The 24,982-nt window shown below is 53.7% G+C and overlaps 1 protein-coding gene across 3 annotated transcripts in view; it reads right to left on the reverse strand.

Moving 5' to 3' along the window:
- Positions 1 to 942: 942 nt before the first annotated feature.
- The window catches only part of CNTFR (ciliary neurotrophic factor receptor), a 37,451-nt gene continuing 13,411 nt past the window's right edge, over positions 943 to 24,982 (reverse strand). For all 3 annotated transcript variants that reach the window (XM_079113263.1, XM_079113264.1, XM_079113262.1), the window contains 8 exons: positions 18,045 to 18,129; positions 13,918 to 14,151; positions 7,326 to 7,443; positions 6,993 to 7,159; positions 5,631 to 5,794; positions 2,160 to 2,340; positions 1,634 to 1,802; positions 943 to 1,540 (listed from right to left, as the gene is read on the reverse strand). In XM_079113263.1, the coding sequence (XP_078969389.1) occupies position 1,540; positions 1,634 to 1,802; positions 2,160 to 2,340; positions 5,631 to 5,794; positions 6,993 to 7,159; positions 7,326 to 7,443; positions 13,918 to 14,151; positions 18,045 to 18,129 (1,119 nt within the window). In that variant the 3' untranslated portion in view covers positions 943 to 1,539. The remainder of the gene's footprint in view (positions 1,541 to 1,633; positions 1,803 to 2,159; positions 2,341 to 5,630; positions 5,795 to 6,992; positions 7,160 to 7,325; positions 7,444 to 13,917; positions 14,152 to 18,044; positions 18,130 to 24,982) is intronic.

Consider the following 24,982-nt stretch of genomic DNA (forward strand, 5'->3'; position numbering starts at 1 on the left):
AGGGAGTGTGCATTAGGGTGGACATGTCTGTGTACAGGTCAGTGTGTCCGTGGCTTTGACTCTACCTCACTTCTCCCTTCAGGCACCCAGAGCAAGGCTGTCTGGCTCTTCAGGCTTGGACTCTGGCCTACCTCTTCAACCCACTCCCAGGTCAGAGGGTCTGTCAATTTGGCCCAGCCTGGGGCATTCTCAGCTAAAGGAGCCTGGGTAAGGTGTCTTCTGGGAGGGGGGTTGGACCTGAGCAGGCCTGGGGCAGCCAGAGAGACCTTGGACCCCAGGGTGTGGAGCTGAACTAATGACTGGCCATACTGTGAACCAAAACCCTGCACCTCTCCAAGTCAACATGGAGTCCTGACTAATTTAACTCTGGGGGTCAACCCTGTACCCCATAATTCCAGACCTGAAGCACAGGTCCAATGCCTAGTCATGCTCCAAGCAGCCTCCTCCAGGGTGTCCTCCCTGCCTGGCCAGGCCAAGAACACTGCTCTGAGCCTGGCCAAACTCTAGGCCTGACCTGCTGGCAACCCTGTGCTTTCTCCCAAATGGCAGAGGTGAGGCATGTGTGCCTGCCTCCTCACCTTCTTCCATCAATGCTTGGGCACTCCTGGAAGGTAGCTCTGGAGATGTCCGTTGATACCTCAGCAGCTTTTAGGACTGACAGATAATCCCATGTGGGACTAGGTCCCACCAGGACCCCTCATTTTTTACAAATTTGCCCCTGGCTGCAGACCTCAGGGAAGCCCAACTCCTCAAGAGAACACTGTTCCCAGGTACATATGCCTGAAAGCTGAACTATCTCTCCCCATCTTCCCCAACCGTGGTCTCTTTCCACCTCCAGGACTGCAAAAGGCAGGGTCCTTGGAAGAGGAGTATCCTCCCAAAGTGGCTCTGTTCCAAGTACTCATGAAATGGTGACGTTTAATGAGAACCCCCCCACCCTCCCACCCCTGTATATACATCTATAAAAAATTCAAATACAGCAAGTTACCATTGAGTCAGACTAGAAGGGACTGACAGGGCATTAAATACTGTGGGGTATGACAGGGTCAGGGGAGGGCCATACAAAACAGGGCAGAGGTGGGGATACTGAAAAGTGTGGGCACTGGGGGGAGGGGGATGGCTGGGCCCCCCCAGCATCAGGAGCTTATAATCTGATGGTGGCAACAGAGACCCTGGGACAGACAGGAGGCTGGGGCAGGAGGAATTGTGGGTGTGAGGGGCTCCCCTCAGGCCCCCCAAGGGCTCCTGGGAGTCGCTGGCGTTGGAGGGTCCAGCCCGAGGGGCAGGTGAGGGGAGGGTCTTTGGTGGGTGGGTTAGCTGCATGGTCCTTCTCCTCTGAAGGTGGGAGGAGGGCCAGCTTGGTGTGGTGGGGCTAGGGGATGGCAGGCCCGGGCCTGCCGGGGTCTCTACAAATTGTATCTGAAGAGAATGCAAAAGGTCCTCCTGCCCGTGTGCAAAATAGAAACCGGGGTCTGCAGGCTCAGCTCCGGCCTCCTGCTCCTCTGCAGTGCTCTGGCATGTCCTCATGGGATGCCGGGCTCTGGGGAGACAGGGCAGGGGGCTGTGAGGAATGAGGCTAGAGTCAGGGGGTCCCCTCAGGCTCCCCTCTCCCGCCCAGCCTCACTCAACCTACCAGATCAGGAGACTGTTGGCAGTGGCGGCAGCGGCAGCCAGGGCCAGAGAGAGAGGGACACTGATCAAGAAAGGTACCGAGGGTCCTCCGCCGCTGCCCAGCTCTCCAGGGTCACAGATCTTCGTGGTGGGCGGGGGTGCCAGTGAGCTGGTAGTGCTGGTCGTGGTCTCTGGGGAGCATGGGGGAAACTCAGGGCAGAGCCAGGGCTGGGGTCTCAACCAAAGCTGCTTCTTACATCAGACTGGTGCTGCTTCCCTCCTAAAATGACTCCTGGCTCATCTCTCAAAGGGCCCTGCTTCTAAGGCTCATAAGTGACCCTTCCACCCAATAATCCCTACCAAGGACGTCTAGATAGCAAGGACCAGGAACGCAGGGATTGGACAGACAGGAGTGTGGCAGCCACAGCCAGTGTGTAGACCCTTGGAGCAGAGGCTCCCAGTCCTGGGAGGAGTTGGAGGGAGGGCAGAGTCAAGCTGCAGAATAGGCCAGCAGACAACCTGGATGCAGGGACAGAGGGTGGGCTCACCCGGGGCCTGGGCCTCGGTGGTGAGGTGTCGTGGTTCCTCAGTCCAGGGGGTGGCATGAGCAGCCACGCTCCAGTCGCTCCATGTCCCAATCTCATTGTCCTTGGCTGCCACCTGGATGATGTACTCCTTCCCAGCGTAGGCATCTGTGATGGTATGTGCTGTGCCATCAGACAGCTCCACCTGCAGCCAGACCGTGGGACTGGGGTTAAGGACACCTCTGGGAATCAGGAGAGTGAGGCACCCCCCCAGAGAAAGGGAAGACACTTTTGGGAAGAAGGGAGTGAAGACAACTGTAGAGGGAGTGAGGGCTTCCCTGGATGAGAAGGGAGACACTGAGAATATTCCTGCAAGAGAGTGAAGCTAACTCAGGGGACAAGGATGGAAGTCATTCCTGCCTCGAGGGAAACTAGAACTCCCAGGAACAAGGACAACACCGGTCAGGGCTACGATGCTGCTGTTATCCGAGCTCTCTCACAACCCCCAGCCCAAATCCTGACCATAGTCCCAGCCTGGGGGTGACAGGAATAATGGAGCAAGGGACTCCCTGACAAAGAAGCAGTCAAAGCAGAGGGTCACAGACACTGACACGGAGCCAGCCTGCCTGAGTTCACATTTCCACTCCATCCCTTACTAGATAGGTGACCAAGTACTTTAGTTTTCATGGGGTTTGATGTCTTCATCTGTAAAGCAGTGTTGGTGACAGAATCTCTCTCTTAGGGTTATAATGAGGACTACACCATGTGGAAAGCACCAAGTAAGACTTCAGCTGGACTGTCACCATGGGTTCAGAGCCCAGGTGCCCAGTGCACCTACCAGCCCAGTCCTAGCTGGGCTTCTCCTGCAGGAAGATCTCAGGATGGGTATTATCCTGCCTGAGGCAAAAGGAGGTGGGAACAGCCCCTGGGGTGGCAGGACAGCTGCTCTGTTTCCTCTTGGAGGCATCACTTCCCCACCCCCCACTGGCTGGCCCCATCCTGCTAGTCTCACCCCCCCCCCGCCCCCCCAAATCCTCCAGCCTGGCCTGGTCTGCCCCTCCCAGGCCCAGGCTGGGCTCTGGTTCATCTCAGCGGCACCCGCTGCCTCATTAAGCCGCCTCGTAAACAGGGGCAGCCGGTGGGGGCGGAGAAGGGGGCTGCTCTGGGCCATGTCTGGCTTCAGGGCTCTTTTGGTCCCTGTTCCAATCCTTCCCCAAGAAAATTGGGGTCTAGGCTACCTGACCTGACAGGCTGTGAGTACATGCATGTGTGTGTATATATGCATTTAGGTCCATGCAGTTCAGGCCAAGTGGACTAAGAAGCCCCTCCAATACCTGCTGAACCTGTGGTACCAAGTGGGAGGCCAGGGTCAAGGTCAGGGACTCATTGAGAGACAGTGTGCTCACTAAATCCTACTCTAGTCCTGGAAGATGAGTGAGCCCCAAAGACCCTTCTTTCCTGGTTCTAGAGCCTTAGTTCCATCTTTGCCACCCCAGTCTCCTGCTCTGCAAAGATGCCCTCTGGCTGAGTAGCCTCAGCTCCCTCAGCCCTTGCTCCCTCCTGCCAGGCCTGCAGACCTCCACATTCATCTTTCCCCAAAGACAAAAGATAGAGCCAAGGAAAACAGATGAAATTGCCACCTCACTGATGGGCTCATGGCACCATACCGCTAGGATATGGCCCAGGAACCCAACAATGTCCTGGCAGCCACATCTCCTAGGCCTGGACCCTTCATGCTAGGTGGTCACTGATCCCTTAATCTACTCCCTTGAGAGAATGGTTCCTCAGCTGACAGGAATTCCATAGTCACAGGAACCCGCGTTGCTTTAGAGTCCCCGATCTGGTCAGCTGCAGCAGATGTCCAACATGCCCCCAGGCCTCCTAGCTGAGTTAGGGCCAAAGCAGGTGATGCAAGGCACCTAGGTTAGGTACCCCCCACCACCACCCCGCCTCCCGCTTGTCCGTGCTGAGAGAGCCCCTGCCAGACCTTCTGGTGCCTATTCTTTTGCAATTCCTGGTCTATGTTTTCTTCCTGAAAAATCCAAGGGATGTTTTTCTCTGCTCTTTCCTCCACACCCCCTCCCTGCCATACACCTGCCTCTAAGATCAAGGATTAGAGAAAGTAGATTCTGTTCAGAGCAAAACTCAAGTTGAAAAGAGTCATAAATCTAACCAACCCCAATACCTATGAGACATGGAACAGAGCTAGGATGTGCTATGGGCCACATGTGTTCGCATCATGAAGCCTCCACACCTTGTTCTGTTCACATCAGGGTGGAGGCCGATTCTGCCCATGGTGCAGGTCAATGCATGGTCTTTGCATGTTAGTCCTATGCATGTCTGGGAGCATGGTTCCTTCTGGGAGGCACGTGTGTGCATACGTGTTCTCGTGTGTGTGGTGGGCAGCATGCCAGGTTCACTGCAAGGCGTGTGCGCTGCGACGCGCAGGGCTGCTGCCTGTAGCTCGTTAGCGGGGGAGGGGGGCTTGTGAAACTAGACCCTGGTTATTAGCAATGCATTAGGCGCGGGCAGCTGGCCAGGCGGGAGGGACTCCGGACTCTGTCAGGGAACACATGAGCGTGTGAGCAGCCTTTGTGGGGGCCAGGCCCGAAACCAGGACAGGCACCCAGGAATCGAATTACATACTTTAAAGGCCTGACAGGAGAGAGGTATAAGGAGATGGAGATGGAGGCTGGTGGATAAAGAGGGATTCGGGCTGACCCCCAGGAGCAGCCTGGACTGCCCTATGGAGCACTCTCCTTCCCCAGTCTGAGCCCACAGACCTCAAGGGTCACAGCACTCACAGCCCAATGGGCCCTGGGCTCTCAACATAAGAGCACCCCCAAGGGGTGCCCCTAAACCCTGGTTGCTCCTCAAAGCTCTCCATCATAGCTTGATTAGTATCCAGACCACAGCCTAACCACATACTGTACCTTGTCCACTGATGTTTCTCAGTCTAAGCCACCAACTGACCTATAACCCTAAGCTGACCTCTCAGCTAGATCTGACTTAGAAGCCATGATGATAGTCATGGCTTAACCTCATTCCCTGAACCAAGTTTGACCCCAGTGCCCATCTGACACTGACCACTAGAGCCCACCTGTGAATCCCTTGAGGACAAAGATCACTGTGCTGCTTGGGTCCAGCACAGACCCAGAGCCTGAACCAGAGTATAAAAAGAGAGATACCTGGTCAGGGCTGACAACCAGAGGTAAGAAGAAAGTCTCCCTTTTAGCACTTCTCTGCACTACCCCAGAGAGCCCACAGACAGATGTGTTCTCACCAGCTCTAATGCAGGTCACTGGAAACCCCTGAGGACACCTCCCTTAACCCCATCCATTCTCCCAGGCCCACTTGGTCCCTTTTTCCCCAGAAAGCCTCTCTGACTGCTAGCAGGACCCCTGCTGGAGCTGCTACCACCTGGGATATGGGTGCCTCTCAAGCCACACAGTTCCAATTCAGACACCCAGGACCTGGGCAGGGCAGGACACTCACATGCTGCCACTGGTCCAGGATGAGGGGCCGGTAGCGCAAAAAGAACTTCAGAGGAAAGGAATCAGGGTCAGGCCAGGTCGAGGGGGTCTGCCATGTCACCTCCAGCCGACGAGGGTTGCTGGGCACTGGCCGGGCTACCACATTTTCTGGAGGGTCAGGCTTCACTGTTTAGGAGACATAGATTCGTTAGTGCCCGGATCTCTGAGAACTAGACCACGCTGTCAACCCCAGGCAACGTGTCAACCTTCTCTATTGCCTGCCATTATCATCATCATAGTCACCATCCCTCCCTTCTACTGTCAGTTCTGACAATCGCTATTAACAACCATCTCATTACTTCTACCTCTTACATCCCCATTATCACCACTGACTGTCACTACAGGCAGGGTCACCAGGTCTTGATATCAGCATCCCAAATTTCATCCCATCATGTCAACCCTATCCTCATGCTGACTGGCTTTCCAATAATGAAGCCTATACGAGGCCTCAGCTATGGTCACTGTGACCCCCATCACCACCTGGGTCAGTGTGATGCCAGTGCATCACACACACCCCTAGGCCTGGTTTTCCCTCAGTTTTTCCAGTTATAAACTAAGACATGCCTGCCTTGGATGAGTCTGGGTTTGAAGTTGCTCTGTGAGTCAAGGTTAAAAGATAGTCCACATGCCTGGGTTAGAAGTAGGTTGGAGATCTGATGGGAGCATCTAAGGGTCCAGTTCATGGAGAAATAGTCTGGTTGGGGATCCAGTCATGGGAGGTGGGCAGGGAAGACAGGGGCAGGCAGAGCGTCTGGTGGAGATCTGATGGAGCAGAGGAAGGCAGAGAGTCTGCCTGGAATGGGGAAGGGACCAGCAGAGGGTCTGGCTGGATGGGGTAGGAGACTGCCTGGAATTGGGCAGGGGCAGGCAGAGGGTCTGGCTTGGATGGGGGGTCGGGGAGAGGGCGATATCTGTCCCAGTCCTGTCTCCTGTTCTGACACCTCATTCATCACAGGCCGTAAGGAAGCCATTAGCATGGTGGGGTGGGGGGAGGATGGAGGATGGAGGCTGCAGCTGTGCAAGGGTCTGGCCCCGCCTGCCCGCCTCCCCCTGCTGCATGCTCTGGGAGCCAGAGTCAACAGAAAGAGCTGCTGGAGAGGTCTCTTGGCCCTGCAGGTAAAGGACATTCACAGGTGTGAATATGCCATGCACATGTGTGTACATGTATATACATACCACATATACCTGTCACAGGCATGTCCATGGACACATGTGCACATTTGTGAACATCCCCACCAATGCTCATGTACACCTCTGACACACTTCCACTTACATATTCCCACTAGAGTATACAGAAGGGACCCCCCCATGCCGCCACACGCACCAATGGTGAACTCGTCGAAGGTGATAGCCGTGGCATTGTGACCCAGAGCATTGCTGACACTTATGGTGACCTTGTACTTGATGGTGGAGAACAGGTGCATGTATCGGATGTGGCAGCGGTTCTTGAGGGCTGGGTCCTTCTCACAGACCATAATTTTGGAGCCATGCCTGGGGAGGGGTGAGGCCCAGGTACTGTTACAAACATCAAGGGTCAGGTGGGGAAAGGCTGGCTGGGGGAAGGTCAGGCCCAAAGCTGGACTAGGGTCTGGACTCAGGCATAATGGGGTGAGGTCAGAGGTCAGGGCTGGAACCCGTCACAGGCGCAGCTACTCACAGCACAGTCACATTGAAGGTGTTGGGGATGTAGGTGGGGGTGGGCAGATGCCAGCTACAGTAGAAGCCCTTGGGGTAAGTGTTGGAGCGGCAGCTGAGCACAGGTTCCCGCGGTGGCACTAGGGGTGAGGACAGAAAGGTCAGGGCATTCCTGGAGCCCCCAGTCCCCTGCACTAGTGTGGGGACAAGTGGGTCCCAGAGCCCCAGTTCTTCCCCCTCACCCCATCATCAATGCCAAAGGTGGGGAGTGGCTGTCAGCAAGGGTCTGAGGCTTCCCAGGCCACAGAGAGCCAGATGTTTAATTAAAGAAAAACAAGGACCGTGTGGAGGAGGCCCCCCCCAACCTGCTCTACGGAGGCAGGAACTGTGGGGAGCAGGGGGTTGTGGGCCTCAGCTCATCAATCACAGGATGGAGGTGATGTCTGGGGGAATCGGCCCCAGTCCACATCTGCCACATTCTGTCCACTCTGAAAGGGACTGAAGAGGGTCTTGAATGCATCCTAGTTGCTGGGGTGATCAGGGTGCATTTCCAGGAGAAGAAATACCCCAGGTTTCCCCTCAGTAGAGACAGAGATAGAGGATGGCCTGGTGGCCACACAAGAGCAGCAGCACTGGGCGGCTGGTCAATTGCATCTCTCTGTGTATGTGTCTGCACATGGGTATGTGTTACATGCATGTTCTTACATGACATGAATGAGTGACCAGTGACATGTAGGAGCATCTAAGTAGATGTGTGAGTGGATGCATGCTTGGCTCTTGGAATGCACATCCATGTAGGAGAGAGTGTTTGTTTAGGTAAGTGTCTGTCATAAGGAAGCTGCTGTTCCCTTGATGTGTACCTCACCCCAGCCCCCAAGTCCTCCATCACAAATCCTTTAAGAAGTCCATGACATGGTCAGCAGCTGCCTTTACTCTGGAACAGGAAGGCCCAGAGAGGGGTTGAGACCTGCTTGGGGGTCACATGCAAGTCAGTGTTGGGAATCAACCCCAGAATGAAGATATTCACCTACATGACCACACTTGGGAAGTCCTTTCTGCTATCTAACCACACTTTTTGCTGCTGTCAGCACTTAGCCTGGCTGTCCTACCCTCAGGCATTGGGCAAGGCGTGAGGACAGGCAGCTCAGGTTCCTGGAAGGAGGCAGCTTCTGTGACCTGACCCAGGCAAGGAATGTCTGTCTGTGGCTCCAGGGACACTGACACCTCCCTTCTGTGCCTCCCCCCACACCGCCCCCTGCCTGACAGGTGGACAGGAAGTGGGAGGGGGGCAGCTCACTAAGCCAGGGACAGTGAAGGGGAGTGCATGTCTATGCTTATAGAGTGGCCATGGTGAAGACCAGGGAACCATGGGCTTCAATCCATGGTGTATGCAGAATTTTGAGTGACTCTGATTGCCAGCACACAACCAGTGTGTCCACTGTGAAGCTGTAGAGGGGGTCCTGGGTACCACCCCCCAGGGTCCAGATCTGGCTTTGCAGCAGCAGAGATGAAAAGGCAGAGGGACAGGAGAGCTTCAGTGCAGCAGGTGGAGCAGCGATGCTGGGGGTTGAGGCCCATTCCTTCCTCAGGCCTGCAGGTGAGAGCCAGGCACCGGCTGGGACCCCTCAAGGGCCAGCCTGCGTTCTGCCCAGCACTGTCCACCTCCCCTGGGAAGACTTCTTGGCCCTGTGTCTGTTTCATGTTCATCCTGTGTACCTTTAATGTCCCTTCCCTATCTGCCCACAGTCAAGAGTTCTGCAAGGGGGTGGAGTGGGGGGCGGCCAAGGACACAGGAAGTTGCCTTCTGGGGGCCTGTGGGCCAGGCCAGAGTTGGCAGCCACCCCAGGAGGAAAGGACATTCTGAGGTCGGCTGAGAAGCCTCCACTCCTGCCTCCTGCCACCACCCCCCCTCACCCCAGCTTCAAAGGAGAAGGGCGCTGGGGGTGGGGTGGGGGGGAAGCCTGCAGAGTCAGCTCCCTGCTGCCTGGGACTCTGGAGGGCAGGGCAGAGCAGAACACTGAACTCACAGTCCCCCTACCCGAGCTAGCCTCCCCACTGATCAGGTCTCCTTCAATCCCCTGACTGTCCTCCTGGCTCAGGTCTGGCTCCCCTTCGACCCTCCCCGAAAACCAATTCCTCTCTCTGACTGGGCAGGTCACAGGGGGCTGGGGGCCTGGCAGGGGCTTTGTCTGTCATCTGGCTACTCCTGCCTGGCCCTGGGCCCTGAGCAAGAAAGGGCTTGGGTTTCCTGACAGGGACCAGGTTTCTCAGAGGGAAAAGGAGGAAAGAAAAACAAAGAAAAGGAAGAAAAGGAGTGACTTGCTGCAGCTGGAGCCCAGCTGAGGGGCCGGGTGGGTGGAGATGGGGGTGCTGCGAGAGACCAAGTGTGAGGCTGTGGGACAGTGTGGGATTGGGAGGCCTGCTGTGTGTTGTGAGTTGGAGGAAAAGTTATTTTCTTTAAGACACTATGATTGTGAGGCGCCATGTAACTCTGAGACTTTGTATGAGACTGAGCAGTCCGTAAGACTGGAGGCTGTGTGGGGCTGGATGGCTGTTTCGGGTGACCCGGGGGAGGCTGTTCGATTGGAGATTGTCTATATGTGTGAGGCTGTGTGGCTGAGGTCCACTGTTAGAGTGTCAATGTGCCATTGTGTCCAAAAGACAGTGATAGTACACTACACATAAAACATTAGATATGTGATAGAGCTTAAGCCTGAGTGTATTTTTCAAACTGTGGGTGTGGGAAGATGCCCCAAATTCCCAGTGTGTCCACACATGTGAGCTGGACACGGGGAGAGCATGTCAAAGGGAGTGTGTAAGCAAAAGCTTGTATGCACGTCACACTCCGGGCGTGCAGGCATGCTCTTAGATGCCCAGACATCCTGAGTTTCCCCTTGTGGGGGTTCCTGAGATGCCTCCTAAGTGACTGTGTCAGCTGTGGCAGGGTGTCCCTAAGTCCCATGCGGGGCTGTGTGTGCATGTGCACGGTGCGTGTGCCCCTGCTGGCCCGAGGTTTGTTTGTTTTCCTCCTAATTGGCTTGTTTTTCCATGTCCAGCCCACCAAACCGCATGTTTTTCCTCTCATCTCGCCAGCCCGCCTGGGCTGGAGCCCCCGGCACGCATGAGGCCTGCCCGCCGGCCCAGCAGGAGGAGGAGCAGGCTGCCCACACCCTGGGCCAGGCCGGATCAGGCCAGGGCAGGGTGGGGTGACCCTTTTGCTTCAGCCCTGCCCATGCCACACCCACGCTCCTCCTCCTGCCTGGCATTCAAGGCCATAGCCTGTCTCAACCTTATCTTGTGGCATCCCTTAAGGCACCCCAAGCTCTGGACTGTCAATGCCCCCTTCTGCCTCCCACTTGTGATTTCTCCCCAGACACCTTTAACCGCTGCTTTCTCCCTGCTACTCTTTCCTTCCTGGCCAAACAGGGATTGGGAAAAAGAAGTGCTGAACCAAAGGGTCTGGTGTTTCTATTCTAACCACTCTCAAATTTTAAAAAGTTCAAAAACTGGATAAGGAACTATCTATTTAAAAATTATTTTAATCTCCAGTTTGTTTTAGCTTAAAATCAGAATGATACTGAATCAGCAATGTCCAATAAAAAAAAGGATGCTACTGAAAGGAACACTGTGATCCCCTTTCCTAACATGGGGGGTGGAGGGTCCTTTCATCATCCTAGGTAGGAGAGTGCTTAGAGCTATTCTTGAGGATCCACCGGAGGGCAGGAAGGTGGAGCAGGACAAAGTAGCTCAGGGACTAGCCTGGTTAAGGAGTCTTCCAACAGAATATTATTATGATCAGGTTCCTTTGGAAATAGATATAAAAATTTTACATGTTTAGGATAAAAATTAAATAAGTTTTGATCGAAATGATCCACAAATCAGGGATAACTTTGTCCTGTTCTGAGAGCTGGCAAAAAGGATAATTTGATATTGAGTAATGCCAAATCCAGTCTCTTGTTACTAATATAAAGTGGCTAAGACGATCATGATTTATATGCTCTGTTCCCTGATCAGGTCTTTAGAAGGAAATAAAGCAATGAGAGATAAACACCTGTTATGAATGCTACAGCCAATCTGTGGTCCACCCTACCCTAATGGGTAGGGTCTAGGAAGTAGGGACCACTGTAACTAAATGGTCTGGTTGTGACCAGAGGGTCACAACATGGCAGCTGAGGGCATGACCTATGGGTAAGAACTTTGGACTTTACTTCAAAACCCAATGACCTCTAATGATATCTTAAAGATCACAGCACCAGTAATGGGGACCCAGGGTCACTAAATCCCAGCCATCACTGCCAGCTTTATCCACCCTGGGGATTTTGGGGACCTGAACTGAGAAGACAGATGTTTTGGTGACTGGTGCTGAGGTGGCCTAATCCTTCTCCCACTGCACTCAGTAAGGGCCCAGGGCTTGGGGGAGGGCTCCACTGCTGACATAGGTGGGGAGGGGATGGGAAGAGTTGTTGAGCTGGCCCTGCATTTCTCAATATGGCCGACAGGGGTAACTCCACTCTTGGCTTGCAACTAAAATGTCTGGTCTGAATGCCATCTCTTCAATTTTAAAAACACGTTTTCATGGGGAAATGTACATCCCCACCAGAGATCCTGAGCAACTCTTCAACCTAACATGTCACTTGGTTTTCTAAACCAGTCTTCTGAAAAAAGGGGCAAGGGCCCTTAAGCATTTTAGGTAGCTTCCAGGGAATGAAGGAACCATCTTCCAACCACAGGGAGACTCCAGATGGGATGATGCCAGAGGAGTCTGAGTCTTTGGCTCAGGAGAAAAGAAACAGCATTTCCAGAGCATTCCCTTTGCTGGCAGGTACTTCTGGCCCGGGGCTGGGTGCCTGCTCACCTGACCCTTAGTAGTGCTGATAACCTCCTCATTCTGCTTTTCACAAGCCTCTTTTCCAAATCACACTCACTGGGGCTTCCCTCTGCCCCCCTGGGCTCCTGTTTCTCTCCTTTTGTGGCTCGTTTCTCTCTATCAACCCCTTACATGCTGACAGTCTTCAGGACTCAATTTGGGGTCCTTTTCTCACCCCTTAATCTCTCCTTTGGCCATCTCAGCCCCTTCCATCACCTTAATGCTGACAACACCTCACCCCCAAATTTCCATTTCTAGCACAGGCCGTTCTCTTGAGCTTGAATCCACTAGCTACCAGCTACAAATTCCCAGGACCCGCCCCCCAAGAGTCCTTACCCAACATATTTGTAGCAGATATCTGTGGAGCTGTGGATCCCTCACCCACACTTCTCACTGCCAACTTCTGCAGTTATCTGCCTAAGAGCTTTCTCTGGCCACCAACGCCTGCTTTGCCTGCCGGGGCATGAGGCCAAAAGTACTGGGGAATTAAGGCACCTACCTCTCACCCCAGGAGACTTCTTCCACCAATGACAGCAGGAGGGAGTGAACAAACATCCCAGCTCCCTCGCCCCTCAAGCAGGACAACTCCGAGGTGTGTGTTCTGCATCTGCACCCAGAGTCCCCTCAGCAGGGCTCCAGTCACCAAGAGGTAACGTTGGAGTGACTCACTCTTTATTAACTTCCTTTTTCAGTGTCACTCTCCACATTCCTCTATGTGTCTCCATCATTTGCCAAATAAACTACTTGTTTACGATTTTTCATCTTGGGATCTGATTCTAGGGAAACCCAAACCCAGGCACTGTTCAAACAGAACACACCCCCTTTTCCTCCCATTTCTCCCTGTTGCAGTGATGGTACCTCTAGCTCTCTCACCCACACCTACTCCCTACTCTCCTGCCCTTCCACCTGCAATCCAGCATCACTTTCTGGAGGTCCAAATGCCCCCCTCAACTTCCCCAACTCCATGCCCCAGTCCCAGGTCATCATCTCTCTTGCATTTAACTACAGCCTCATTCCTACCCTAGTTTTGCCCCATCCAACCTGCCTCTCTTCACTGTGGGGAAGGATTCTCTAAGAAGGGAATTTAGTCCTCATCACTTTCCAGCTTCCAGGATCTTGATCTGCTTCCCAACCCCCTCCCCCTTAGCTCCTTCCACTACTGACACCAGCACAGTGGTCTTTTCATGCCCGTCCAGCCTCTGAGGCCCATAGTTGTACTCAGCTTTTTGCCAGAAATTATATTTCAATGTCTTTTCCAAATGCTCTGTGTCTCCATGTGCCTCCTATTCCAGGAAGCCTCCCTCCATCCCTGGGGCCTTCAGAGTACTCCTACCTACACCTACATAATCATGTATCCCACTGCCCTCCCTCAGACCCCGGCCAGTCCCAGTGGGAGCAGACACAGTGAGACCACTCCAGGATTCCTCCCAACCCAGGCCTCAGAAGGGTCATTCCTTGCCAGCCTCCCTGTGTCCATTTCATCATAGGGGACAAGATTTCAGGATCTCAAAGAACTACATGGGAATGTGACACATGGGTGAAAGGTCCAGGGGTCTGGACTCATTAGACAGGGTTAGACATGGTTCAGAGGTCAGAAGAACAGATTAGGATAGGATCAGAGAGCAAGGGTCCGGCTGTGGCCTTCCCTTCTCCCCGCCACCTAACAGGAAGGGGACTTGGTCTGGGCTATAGCTCTGTGCCTAAAGGAAGGTGAGAGGTCAGAAAAGGGATCAGGGGAAACACTTACAACCCACATGTAGCAGGACTTGGTGGCGCAGGTGCCAGGAGTCGCGGTGGAAGCAGGCATAGAGGCCACTGTGGCCCAGATCCAAGCCACGGAGTACCAGCTGAGAGCCATTGAGCAGGTCAGGGGCAAGATCTGTTCCATTCACCCGCCACGTCACAGCTGCATCCCAGTTTGCTGTTCCACATGGCAAGGTCACATCTGAGCCCAGGCGCTCATATTGTACATGGGGCGTCTCTGTTGGGGCAGGTCACAGGCAAAATTCACTGGTCACAGCACTGCCCAGCACCCCCAGGTGAACATGCATAGGTGAGACCCTATAAGGGTGTACAGTTCGAGTCCAGCCATGAGGCTGTATCTGACCAGGCAAGTGTCTTCTCTGTGGCTGGGCAAGTATGCAGGTATGCTAGCATTTCCAAATGTGTACGCGTACGCACACACAGGGGCTGTGTGAGAGAGAGAGAGAGAATGCTTGCTGTGTAGTGCTGGGAGAGGTCAGTACTCAGTGAAAATCCAGTTCACTTCCAGTCCCTGGGTCCTTAACAAAGATTTTTCTGACCCTTATGACCCTAATTTCTTGCCACCAACAGGCCCAGCCCCAGAGGCTTCGCTCCCAAACTCCTTTCTCTCTCGGTCTCTCATTATCTTAGTTATCCTCCACCCCCATTCTTGTCATTCAGTCCTGCCTCACCTCTGCCTGCCCCACCCCCAGCTCTGCCCCCTCAGCCACAGGGGCTTTGGGCAGCAGAAGGGAGAATGGGCAGGCGATGAAGTGAACCCTGGGGAACTCCTGGCAGCTGGCAGCTTTGTGAAGCAGGAACTGTTAAGGGGGGCTGGGACAGAGTGAGTCCTCCAACCATTCCTCTCCTGCCCCCAGGAGGGGCCTGTCAGAACCAAAAGCAAACCCCAGCCCTGGCCTCGGCAACCCAGGCGTGATGGACTGAGCCCAGGAGACTGGAGATGGAAGGGTAGAAGGGAGCACCTGTCGAGAGGCAGCGCCAGGTGGGGGAGGCGATGAGTGGGACAGAAAGTCACAGAAGCAGATCCGCAGGCAGCAGCAGAGAGGCAGACACGCAGAGCCAGTGAGATCAGATCGGAATATTAGGACCCCCCACCCCACATTCCTCATCCTGCACCCCCCAAGTCTGGAAGGGCAGATGCTTCCCTCTCCCAAGCCTGATCTGTTGAGTGAGGGTGGGAGGAGGAAAGGGGGCAGCAGGGGGCTGCAGGATCCCTCGTTAACACTAGTTCACATCTCCCTCCAGAGAGCCACCCTGCTGAGTTTGGGGATTTTCAGAGGCAATTCCTGTTAACGAGCCAATTAAGTTGGGCCAGTGGCCTCTTAATTAGACTTGTTAACACCACCAGGACTGTGGAGGGGGGGGGGGGCTGCAGAGATCCCCCTGGGCCCACCAGCAGCCCCACCCCATTGCAACCCCCTCCCCAGGACATTTTCTCTGTGGTGGAACATCTGTCCCTATTTGCTGTCTTTCTGGGTCTCCTGGTCTCTTTCCCTCACTGCCTGTCTCTGTCTTGCCCCTCTCTGAGCCTCTCTGTCCCTGTCAGAGGAGAGAGAAGCAGGAAACCCAGCCAGCTCTGACCACTAGTCTGTGGGGCCTGGGACCAGCCGAACAGAGGATGAAGGGGCGGAAGGGCGGTGGCTGGAGGCCTTGGAGGCCACAGCTGTGAGGCTGGACCAGAGACTGAATGGGGTCCTCCCCCTGACCAGAGGCCCAGTGTCCAAGACTCAGGCGATCAAGTACCCCCCCCTCAATCCACCAGCTTCGGCCACTGAGCCCCCTTCCAGCCTCCCTTCCAAAAACCTGGAGCTTCCAGGAAACATGCCAAGCCCCTCTCTCTGTACACCACCCCCCCACCAAGCAGAGACTTTGCATCCAGCTGTCTGAGGAGGAGGTTGAAAACTGACCGTTGGGGAGGGTGTATGGCCATCATGGTCCCAGGGGCAACACATTAACACTGATCAACAGCAGCTCAGAACTGAGGAGAACCCAGTATGGAGCTTTAGTCCAGGGGGAGGTTTGCAGGTATAGCCACAAGATGAGGAAACAGTGACTCAACAACACAACAGATACAATGGCAATGAGATAGCACCTCCCCGTCACACCTCATCTGCTGGATATATGAAATGGAGACACAATCCAACAACAATGTCGAACAAAGGATGGAAGGGAGGGCAGGACTGAAAACATAACTCAATGACAGAAGACAACAACAGGCCATGGTGCAGAGGTGGAGGAAGCAACATGGCACGACAATCAGAGTGTCGCGACCGCTACAATAACACAACGGCAACACAAAAAGTCATGCAACAGCTCCAGGGATGGCAAGGAGTTAACCCTTTGTCTCTGGACAGCTCTCCTCCCGCCCCTACTGATGTGTTGTCCATTTCAGAAATTAAATCAAGCAGCAGGGGGAGGATGGGGTTCTTGGCCCTGATGCAGTGACAAATGCTCCAAAGGAATCAGCTGTGAAAAGGTTGTTAGAAGCCAGGATGAGAGACAGAGACAGGATGAGGTCATGGACATGGAGAACACAGAGGACAGAACTGACGGCTCCCTCACACCTGTGCATGCAGGCTTACATGGGGAACACATGCCGGAAACAGTCCCCCTGGGCGTCCTAAGCAACTTCACACTGCCACACAGACAGGATGAGGATGGTCACCCACAGAGAAGCAGCCATACAGGACAATCATCCACATGGTTACAGTCACACAGGGACAATGTCCCATTTCAGTGACAGTACCACCTGAGACAAAATCACAGGCATGCACATGAAGGGCACCATCACCCAAAGGCACAGTTACATGGGGATGGTTTCACACACAGGGAGAGAGTTTAACAAGGACACAAACATACAAAGAGAAACAGAGGTACTATCACACATGGGGTATAGTCTCAAACACAAGGATACAGACCCGAAAAGGGCAGAGGCATATAAACAATGTCACGCACAGGACAGTCGACAAGGGTAGAGACAGAGAAAACAGTCAAACAGGGACATGCTCTCGTTCATGCAAGAAAATGGTCTCACAGAAATATAACCTTATGCCAGGGCTTGGGTCATGTGGGGACTTGTCTTTACACATAGGGAGAGACCACTGGCAGGCCCTGTGCAGGTCCAGGCACCAGCCCTGGGGCTGGTCAAGCTCTCTCTAGGCCTCAGTATGGATCTCTTAAGAGGCCTCAGAAGTCTTGACCCACAATGGTTCTTCTGAACCCATGGCCTTGAGGGCAGCTAGAGCTCAGTCATCAGGGTCTGCTCCAATTCTGGGCCCTAGAGATGTACCCATCCTCTCTGCCTCCACCCAACCCAGGTAAGGTGGAGGGGACAGGACCAAACCAATTGGGGAGTCTAGGGAGCCTCATTCAAGGAAGGTTTCAAGTTTAGGCCTTGTATGATTGGCCGCGTGAGATGCTACCTCAAATGTAATACAGGGCTGATGGTCAAGAGGGCATTTTGTTTCCCCAGCAGGGTATAGCTCTCTGTCCTGTGGGCTGGGGCAGGACTGGGCTCTCTCACTGGACAAATGGGAGGAGGCTAGGGAGGATGTAGGGAGACAGCCACTGAGAAGTCCCTCCCTCCTCCAATCATTCCAGCTGACTGACTTGTGTTCCTTAGTGCACTAGCCCTCTCCCATCTGTTCCCTTGCCTGTCCCATCATCTTGATCCCTATCTTCCTTCTAGGATAAGGTAGAAAGTGACCAGCAGTCTTGCCCACCATTTCCCATTGGTGCTTCAACTGTACCTCCAAAAATCTCCTGAAGGAGATCCCCTTTTATCCAACAACACACAAGGACCCAGCTCCTAGCCCCATTCCCAACTCCTGTTTCAAATGCCTGTATCCTATCTCCTCTTAGTGGGAGAGAGACAGATCATTTCAAGCCTGAGACACAATCAACATGTGTGTGACTGTGGAGTTATGCCTAAGACATCAGTGGGTCCCCCTGCTTCAATATCATATAACTACATGTGCTTCTGGGTGCTCATGCATGACAGTGCCAGTGTGTGTCTGTGACTCTTGGGTGGTATTGGTAGGCAGCTGTGCCAATGAGGATTCATATGCAGCTCTGGGAGGAGGTCAACAGGCAGCTCCCCGGAGCACTCACCCTGTGGACTGTGTCTCTGGGTGTAGACAACGGCAGCAGCGGCAGCAAGCACAGCACAGCAGGCCCATGGGACAGGAGCAGCCATCTGTTGGAAGAAACAGGGGCAGGGGGCAGCATCAGCCTAGGCAGGAATCTCCTGAGGAGCTCCCCTGTTCTCAGGCAAGAATGGGAAACCCCAGCCCTAGGGCCCTAGACCTTGACCCCAGATGCCCTTCTTAATGGGGCTCAGGATCTGCTTTCAAGCAATGGAAAGCAACATTACTGGCATCTGTAGGCAAAGGTTTGCTAAGATGGTAGAAGGCAACCTACAGTGGTTTGCTGTTCAATAAGAATGCTGGCTGCAGAGTGTAGTCGATCTCAAATGAGTTATGGAACATTGGTAGTTCCAGGGCCATTTTTCTAAAAAAATATATAACTTTACTGGTGAGGTTGGCTAATTAGCTATAAACACTGCAAACTGAAAAGGTAATGTTGTAACTTAATTGGAGGGCTATACTTCGCCAAACTAACTTGAATGGAAGGCCCCTCCTGTGCACCTGGAGTGGGGAAAAGCCTGAAATCTGCACATTCAGGAACCCCCTGGATCTGTCATTTGTCCCTACCCATTCTGCCATAAGCCTGCCACTAGGCTCTGGGGTACCAGATGGGACAATGGTATATGAGCCAGGTCAGATGTGGCTTGTGGTTTATTATGTACCAATGACCAAGAGAAAATCAGGGGGACTAGGGATGTGGCTCAGTGGTAGAGGGCTTGCCTAGCATGTACGAGGCCCTGGGTTCTCCAGCACCAGAGAGAGAGGGGTGGGGGTAGAAAAATATAAGAATATGAATGGGAAATTTTCATATATACGTCCTTGTCAGGGCCCCCAGGCCACCCTTCACTCCAGTCAGGTACCCTCATGAACCTGGGACCCCTAGCCCAGTGGATGTGCATCAGTGTCTATACACATCCATGTGGGTATACAAAGTACACTCAGGACATGTCCCCAGAAGCCAGGAAGGATCCAGTGGTCCCCACCTGGTGTCCTGCTTCCTGCAATGGGTCCAAGTGCTCTTACCTCCCCACCACACACATTCACACAAGAAGGCAGAGAAATAACTATTTCCTGCAGAACAGACCCCAGCTGCGACAATCTCTCCTTCCCACTTTGTCAACCACTGAGAAGCAAAAATCCAGAGAAAGATACTGAGGGACACTACCAACACTCAACCAGGGTCACCATCAGAAATAAAGTCAGCCTCGCAACAAATCACTGGCCAGAAACTACCCAAACAACTAGAAAAAGCCCCAAAGAAATAGTTATAAACTCAGCAGGAGTGTACTAGAAACTGTGAAGGGGGACCATCAGACAAGGGTGGATAAAATCAGATAACCAGCCAGAGAAATGGTCAAAGAATAGCCAACACGACCAAAGGAGCTGCCACAAACACGGTAAACGATTCAGCTAGACACAGCAGACATACTGCCAGAGGAAGAGCAAGGAGTACAAGCAGAGAACTCATCAGCCAGAGAACTAGAGACACTGTCAGAAACAGTGCCAGAGAAACTGTCTGACACACAAGCAGAGAAACACCAGAGAAACCGATAGACACAAACAGGCATACACCCAGACAAACAGCTAGAGGAAAATCCAGAGCCACAGCCAGATGCTCAGTCAGGAAGTATCTACACCACTAAAAACATTGCCAAAGACACCATCAGACACACAGTCAGATACCCTCCCAGGGACACAGCCAGAGACACCATTAGAAATATTGCCAGAGAAACAGCTAGACACACAGCCAGAGAAATGGACATACTGCCAAATACAGCCAGAGAAAGTGCCAGAGACACAGCTAGAGACAATGCAGACATGGCTATAGTAGAAGGGAGACAAAGGTGGGTCTCAGTCTGCAGCGGATGGGATTGAATCTGACTTCCTAGGGCTCCTTATGGGAGATGGCTCCTCCCTGCCCAGGAAAGTCCTCTCCTCTAAACATGCTTGTCCTCCTGGCCATAGCCACAGGTGCTCTGACTGCCCCACCCTGACAGAGCTCCTTTTTCTTCCCCATGTGGCTTCAGTCACCCTTCCCACATCAGAGACTCCTGGGGCCTTAGCTACCACTTGCTCTGGCTCCTCCTGACCCTCAGCCCCTCCCCTTCTTCAGCTGCTCCCCAGGTCTAGGAGGTTAAGGTAATGACCAAAGTTACACAGCCAGCAAGCTAGGAAACAAACCCAGGGCTGAATCCAGAGCCAGTTCTGGAGAAACAGACAGGCTGAAGGTCTACCTGGTTCCCCAGTGCAGCCCTTGCCAGGAGCTCTCAGACCCTCCCTCTCCACTTCTACCATCTGTTCGTGCCTCACTCCTCACAGCCAGGAAGATCCTCTACCTCACTGCCAGGTCTACTGCCCACCACATAAGAGCAGGAGCCAGGGCATGGGCAGGGAGACAAGCAGGCAGAGTGGAGCAAGGCTGGGTCACAGGATGGGAGTGCCAGAGAGAGAAGAGGGAGGAATGGCCTCTGCTTCCAGGTCCCTCCGGGTCCCAGTCAGGTTGGAAAGGGGAGATGGCCAGGCAAGCACACCAGCACATACCCCATGAGCGTGTGCACACACACAAATGCTCAGGCCCCCGCAGGGGGAGGGGTGGCTTCTTCATCAAAGTCGCCTCCATCAGCCCAATGAGTTACTGTAAGGGCCGGGCCCTGGGCCAACGGGGCTGCAGCCACGGGAGACGGGCGCTGCTGAGAGAGAGCTAGCACTGCAGAGAGTGGGGGTGGGGTACCAAGACAGACACTGCAGGGTCTGGGCACCCAGAAATGGCAGAGACCTTGGGAAGGGAAATGGAGAAGCAGAGAGAGAGGCAGAGCATTGAGTGGAGACTCAGAAGGACAAGGAGACAGAGACAGAAATAGAAGGGATGCAGGGGAGACAGCAGAGATAGATCCAGAGGGCCTTCGAGCCCACCCTAAAGCATCTGAGGAAGCTCACCCAGCTCTTCTTGTGGGAGAGAGGAGACATCAATAGTAGTTAAGAACTGCTGTGAAATAAGATCAAGGCTCTCCTGGGGCTGGAGGGATTCCCACTGGGGATCTAGAAGCCCATGCCCTAGGGGACAAAGGTGAACTGAAACTCTATCCCTGCCCCTGCATCTGCTGGTCCAGAAAGCCCCAGGCCAGTTTCACTTCCTCTTTCCTCAGAGTCCCAGATGGGCCCATTCCCCAGGTATGAACACTGAGGCCAAAGGCATTCAGAACACACCACCACTCTGCACTGGCTCACCTCAGGCTCCCACCTCAGGGCAAAGAGTATTTGTCCTAGAAATTTTTCAAGTCCACATGCTATGACTCTGGGATAAATCTGGATGATAAATGTCACAGAGTCTTAGACAAGGGCTCCCTGTAGGTTCCTGGAAGAGGTCAACCCCAGAATAAGGAAGGAACAGAGCAAGAAAGGAGACCAGTGCTTAGCCGCACAAGGGTTCCAGCACCACTCCTGACGTGGAACTCCAGTGTCACTGTTAACTTGCACACAGAGATGATACATAAGACAAATCCCAAGGCTCCAATTTACTGCCACTGTCCTATGACACAAAAACACCAATACACAGTGACAACACCCAGTGAAAATGATACAACAGCACTAATGACAGTAACACACAGGGGTGTTGACAGTCATCATGATGACAATGATGCAGTGAATACAGTCACATACAATGACACCAACAGGGGAATGACACCTGTTGAGACTAAAAGCCCCAAGGACAGTAATCTCAGAATCAAAGATGCAATGAGACTGATAATCACATAGAGTAACTCTCATGATGACATCAACACAAGTGACACAGGATGATACCAGTTCACAGTAATACTGGCACCCGAGGAGGCTGATAGTCACCCCAAGTGACACTGACAGACATGACAGCAGGCTCCGTATCAGGGACCTCTACCTAGTTTTCAAGTCTGGCTTAGCATCCAGGACCTGAGACCCCTCTTATCAGCCCCAGTAGCGTACCAGTTACCCAACGGAAGGCAGAACCTGGGGGAAGCGGGCAGTGAGTTGAAAGTATTTATCCAGGTAGAAAGAGCCAGCAGTTTGGGTTACAGAAGTCCAGTCAACCCTGAGGAATCCCTGCCACAACCAGGTCAGGGTCAGGGATTATGAGCACCATTGACTGAGTCTCAGCTCTGTGTGCAAGAACTGATTCACAGTAGTGTGTTCTGAGCTGGAGCAGGAGGTGAGGGGAGGCTGGCATGAGAGTCAATAGACTCCACCTGGCCTGGACAATGAATGAGCAAGACCTCAAGCAGTGTCCTCAAAGCAAGGTTACCAAAGTGGGATACTGAGATCTGAAGACCACCAACCAGGACTCCCCACTATGGCTGAGGATGGGGTGGGTCAGGCACATTCATCTGATGAAGGGCAGCAGGCCCAGTACAGGGCCAAGGACTCTTAACAGCTTCCAGTCCCCACTTGGCAACCCCAGATTCCAGAATTTCATAGTGAAAAGGGCACCCTTAGACCTGGAGCCTCATCTTTCCCTCTCCCCAGAATGGCCCTAGGGTGCCCACCTCTAGGAATGAGGCAAGCACATAGGACACACTCGGGACTAACAGATCCAAACACTGTGGGAACTCTGAAAACTTCAGATCTTCAGAGCAAGGAAGAGAGACACACATTTTATTAGAAATAAAATGAGAAGCAGGGCAGGGGTGGAGATGGGGGCAAGGACAGGATGGGTAGGAAGGAATAGCACTGATCAGGCTGAGGGGGAATCTGGGAGAGACAGAGTGGGCAGGAAGCTCCAAGAGGGGGAGGAGGGGCTGAGGCCAGGAGGCCCCCAGATCCCACCAGGCCTAGGCAGCCTGGACAGCGTGGGCGGTGGGGGGCGGGGGCAGAGGCCTGAACCGTCCAGAAGGGGGGGGGGGGACCACAATGGGTGAACCAGGCCAAGGAGGGAGGCCTGGCCCCTGGCAGCTGGCCCAGTAGGTCCTCCACCAGGGAGCGGGTGGGCCCAGGTCAGGGGCCAGCTCCTGGGCTGGAGCCGGCTGGTCATGGTCTGGCTCCCACCCCTGTGGTGTCTCTTCCTTCTGTTTCTCTGGGTCTCTTGTCTCTGGCTCTATCCCTTTGCCCTCCTCTCAGAATCTAGACCTGCTCCTCGCCCCAAGTGGTATAGGACCCAGAAGCTATGCTTGGGTTCAGTTTCTCCTTTACTCCTCTGGGGCTACCACCTCCCCGCCCTCTCCAGAGGCAAGCCCTAGTGCTCAGGGGAAAGGACCCCACCGAAGCACAGGCCCCCCCCTCCTGCTACTCAGAAGGGGGCAGGATAAGCTGAGCACCAGTGGGAGGGGGGCCAGGAGGGAGGCAGGGGGAGCAGTTCCCCAGCTCCAGTGCTGGCCTGGCTGAGGTTGTAGAAAAGGAGGCGGCCCAATGTGAGTTGGGGGGGGGTATCCGCACCTGCTGTTGTGACCTCCACAGCCGGAGATGGGGGCCTGTGGGGGGGGGACAAGATTCCAATGGATTTTGGCAGCAGCCTGGACTCTGAATGCTCAAACCCCCCACTCCCAGCCTCTTGCACCGTGGGGACCCTGAGATCAGCATGTGCGTGCCCTGCTGCACGTGTGTGTGGGCGTTTTGTTTGAGGGGGTGGGGGTGGGCAGGGTCCTCCCATAACATGCCTGACTGGGCAGCTGGGGAGGTGTCCTGGGAAGATGGGAATCTGTCCCACCAGCCTGTGCCCATATGTAAAGGCCCAGCTGGGGACCTGCAAGATGTGATGACCCAGGCATGGGACTGTATGTATATGTACATATGCATATATGTATGTGACTGTATGTAAGCACCACTCTAGATGCAGAAGGCCTGGCCTGTCTTCCTCAAAAGTCATCTGGTACAGTCCCTGACCTTTTCGAATAGGAAGTTGGAAGGGGCAGATAAATTCATATCCTCTCTTTGGGCACATGGACTCTGAGTAGCTTCACAGAACTTGAGGCCCAAGTGTGAAATCCCCTAAGATCCAACACTGGTTCAGAGTCTCTTCTGGCTTCCAGAAAAATCAGGAGGACCCATCTACCCTGGAAAGACCTCACCAGTCAGGTTAAGTGCTCCTTTTAGAGGGACAGAATGCTACATCAGGAAGTTAGCTGGAAGGAATCCATGAAAGGTGAGGGTGAGCAGAAAAACCGTACTGAGCGAGAGACTTCTCTTAGCTGGTGGGGGGTGGCCAAAAAGGGCTTCAAGATATGACCCTTCATGGAGACAGAAAGATGGACAAAATAGCTTTCCAGATTTGGAGTCTGGTTCAAAGACTCAATTTGCCTCAAATCTCCTACCACACCACACCCCTGCCCCATCAGTGCTATGGTACAGACATACCCTTGAAAATATACACAGAAGCCCATGCATACAAGCTTGCACACATATATTCACACTCCCCCAAGGGATGGGGGCAGCAATGCACGTGAAGCATGGGTTTGTAACAATAAGAACTGAAGAAGGTCTTTCTGACAGAGCCAGAGTTGAGTGTGTGTGTGGGGGGGGAGACAGAAGCTTGGATTGTCTTTTTATGGAACAGTGATCTGTTCTTTCTGCCCCCCTAACATGCATGTGTACTGTGCATGCTCCTTCTGAGGAACCTTCTGGTCTGCTGGGCAAGAGCAAGCCATCCATCCTTCCTCCCCCTTTCTCCCCTCCTTCACAGTGGGGAAGCCAGAGCAATCTGTTCCTGATGGGTAAACACAGGCATGAGTATGCGCACACACATGCTCACACACACACACCAGCAATTCAGGGTCACACAGGACCCAGTGCTTGCTTCACCCCAAAATGAAGCACACACTTAGGCTCTTACTGCCACCCAGCTGAGTGCCCCAAAGCTCCGCCCCCCCCGCCACACCCTTCCACACACACACAGCCAGAGCTTTACAGGCACACCCAGGAAACCTCTCACAGACACTG

The sequence above is a fragment of the Sciurus vulgaris genome (assembly GCF_902686455.1).
Source record: "Sciurus vulgaris genome assembly, chromosome: 15".
In the NCBI taxonomy this organism is placed as follows: Eukaryota; Metazoa; Chordata; class Mammalia; order Rodentia; family Sciuridae; genus Sciurus; species Sciurus vulgaris.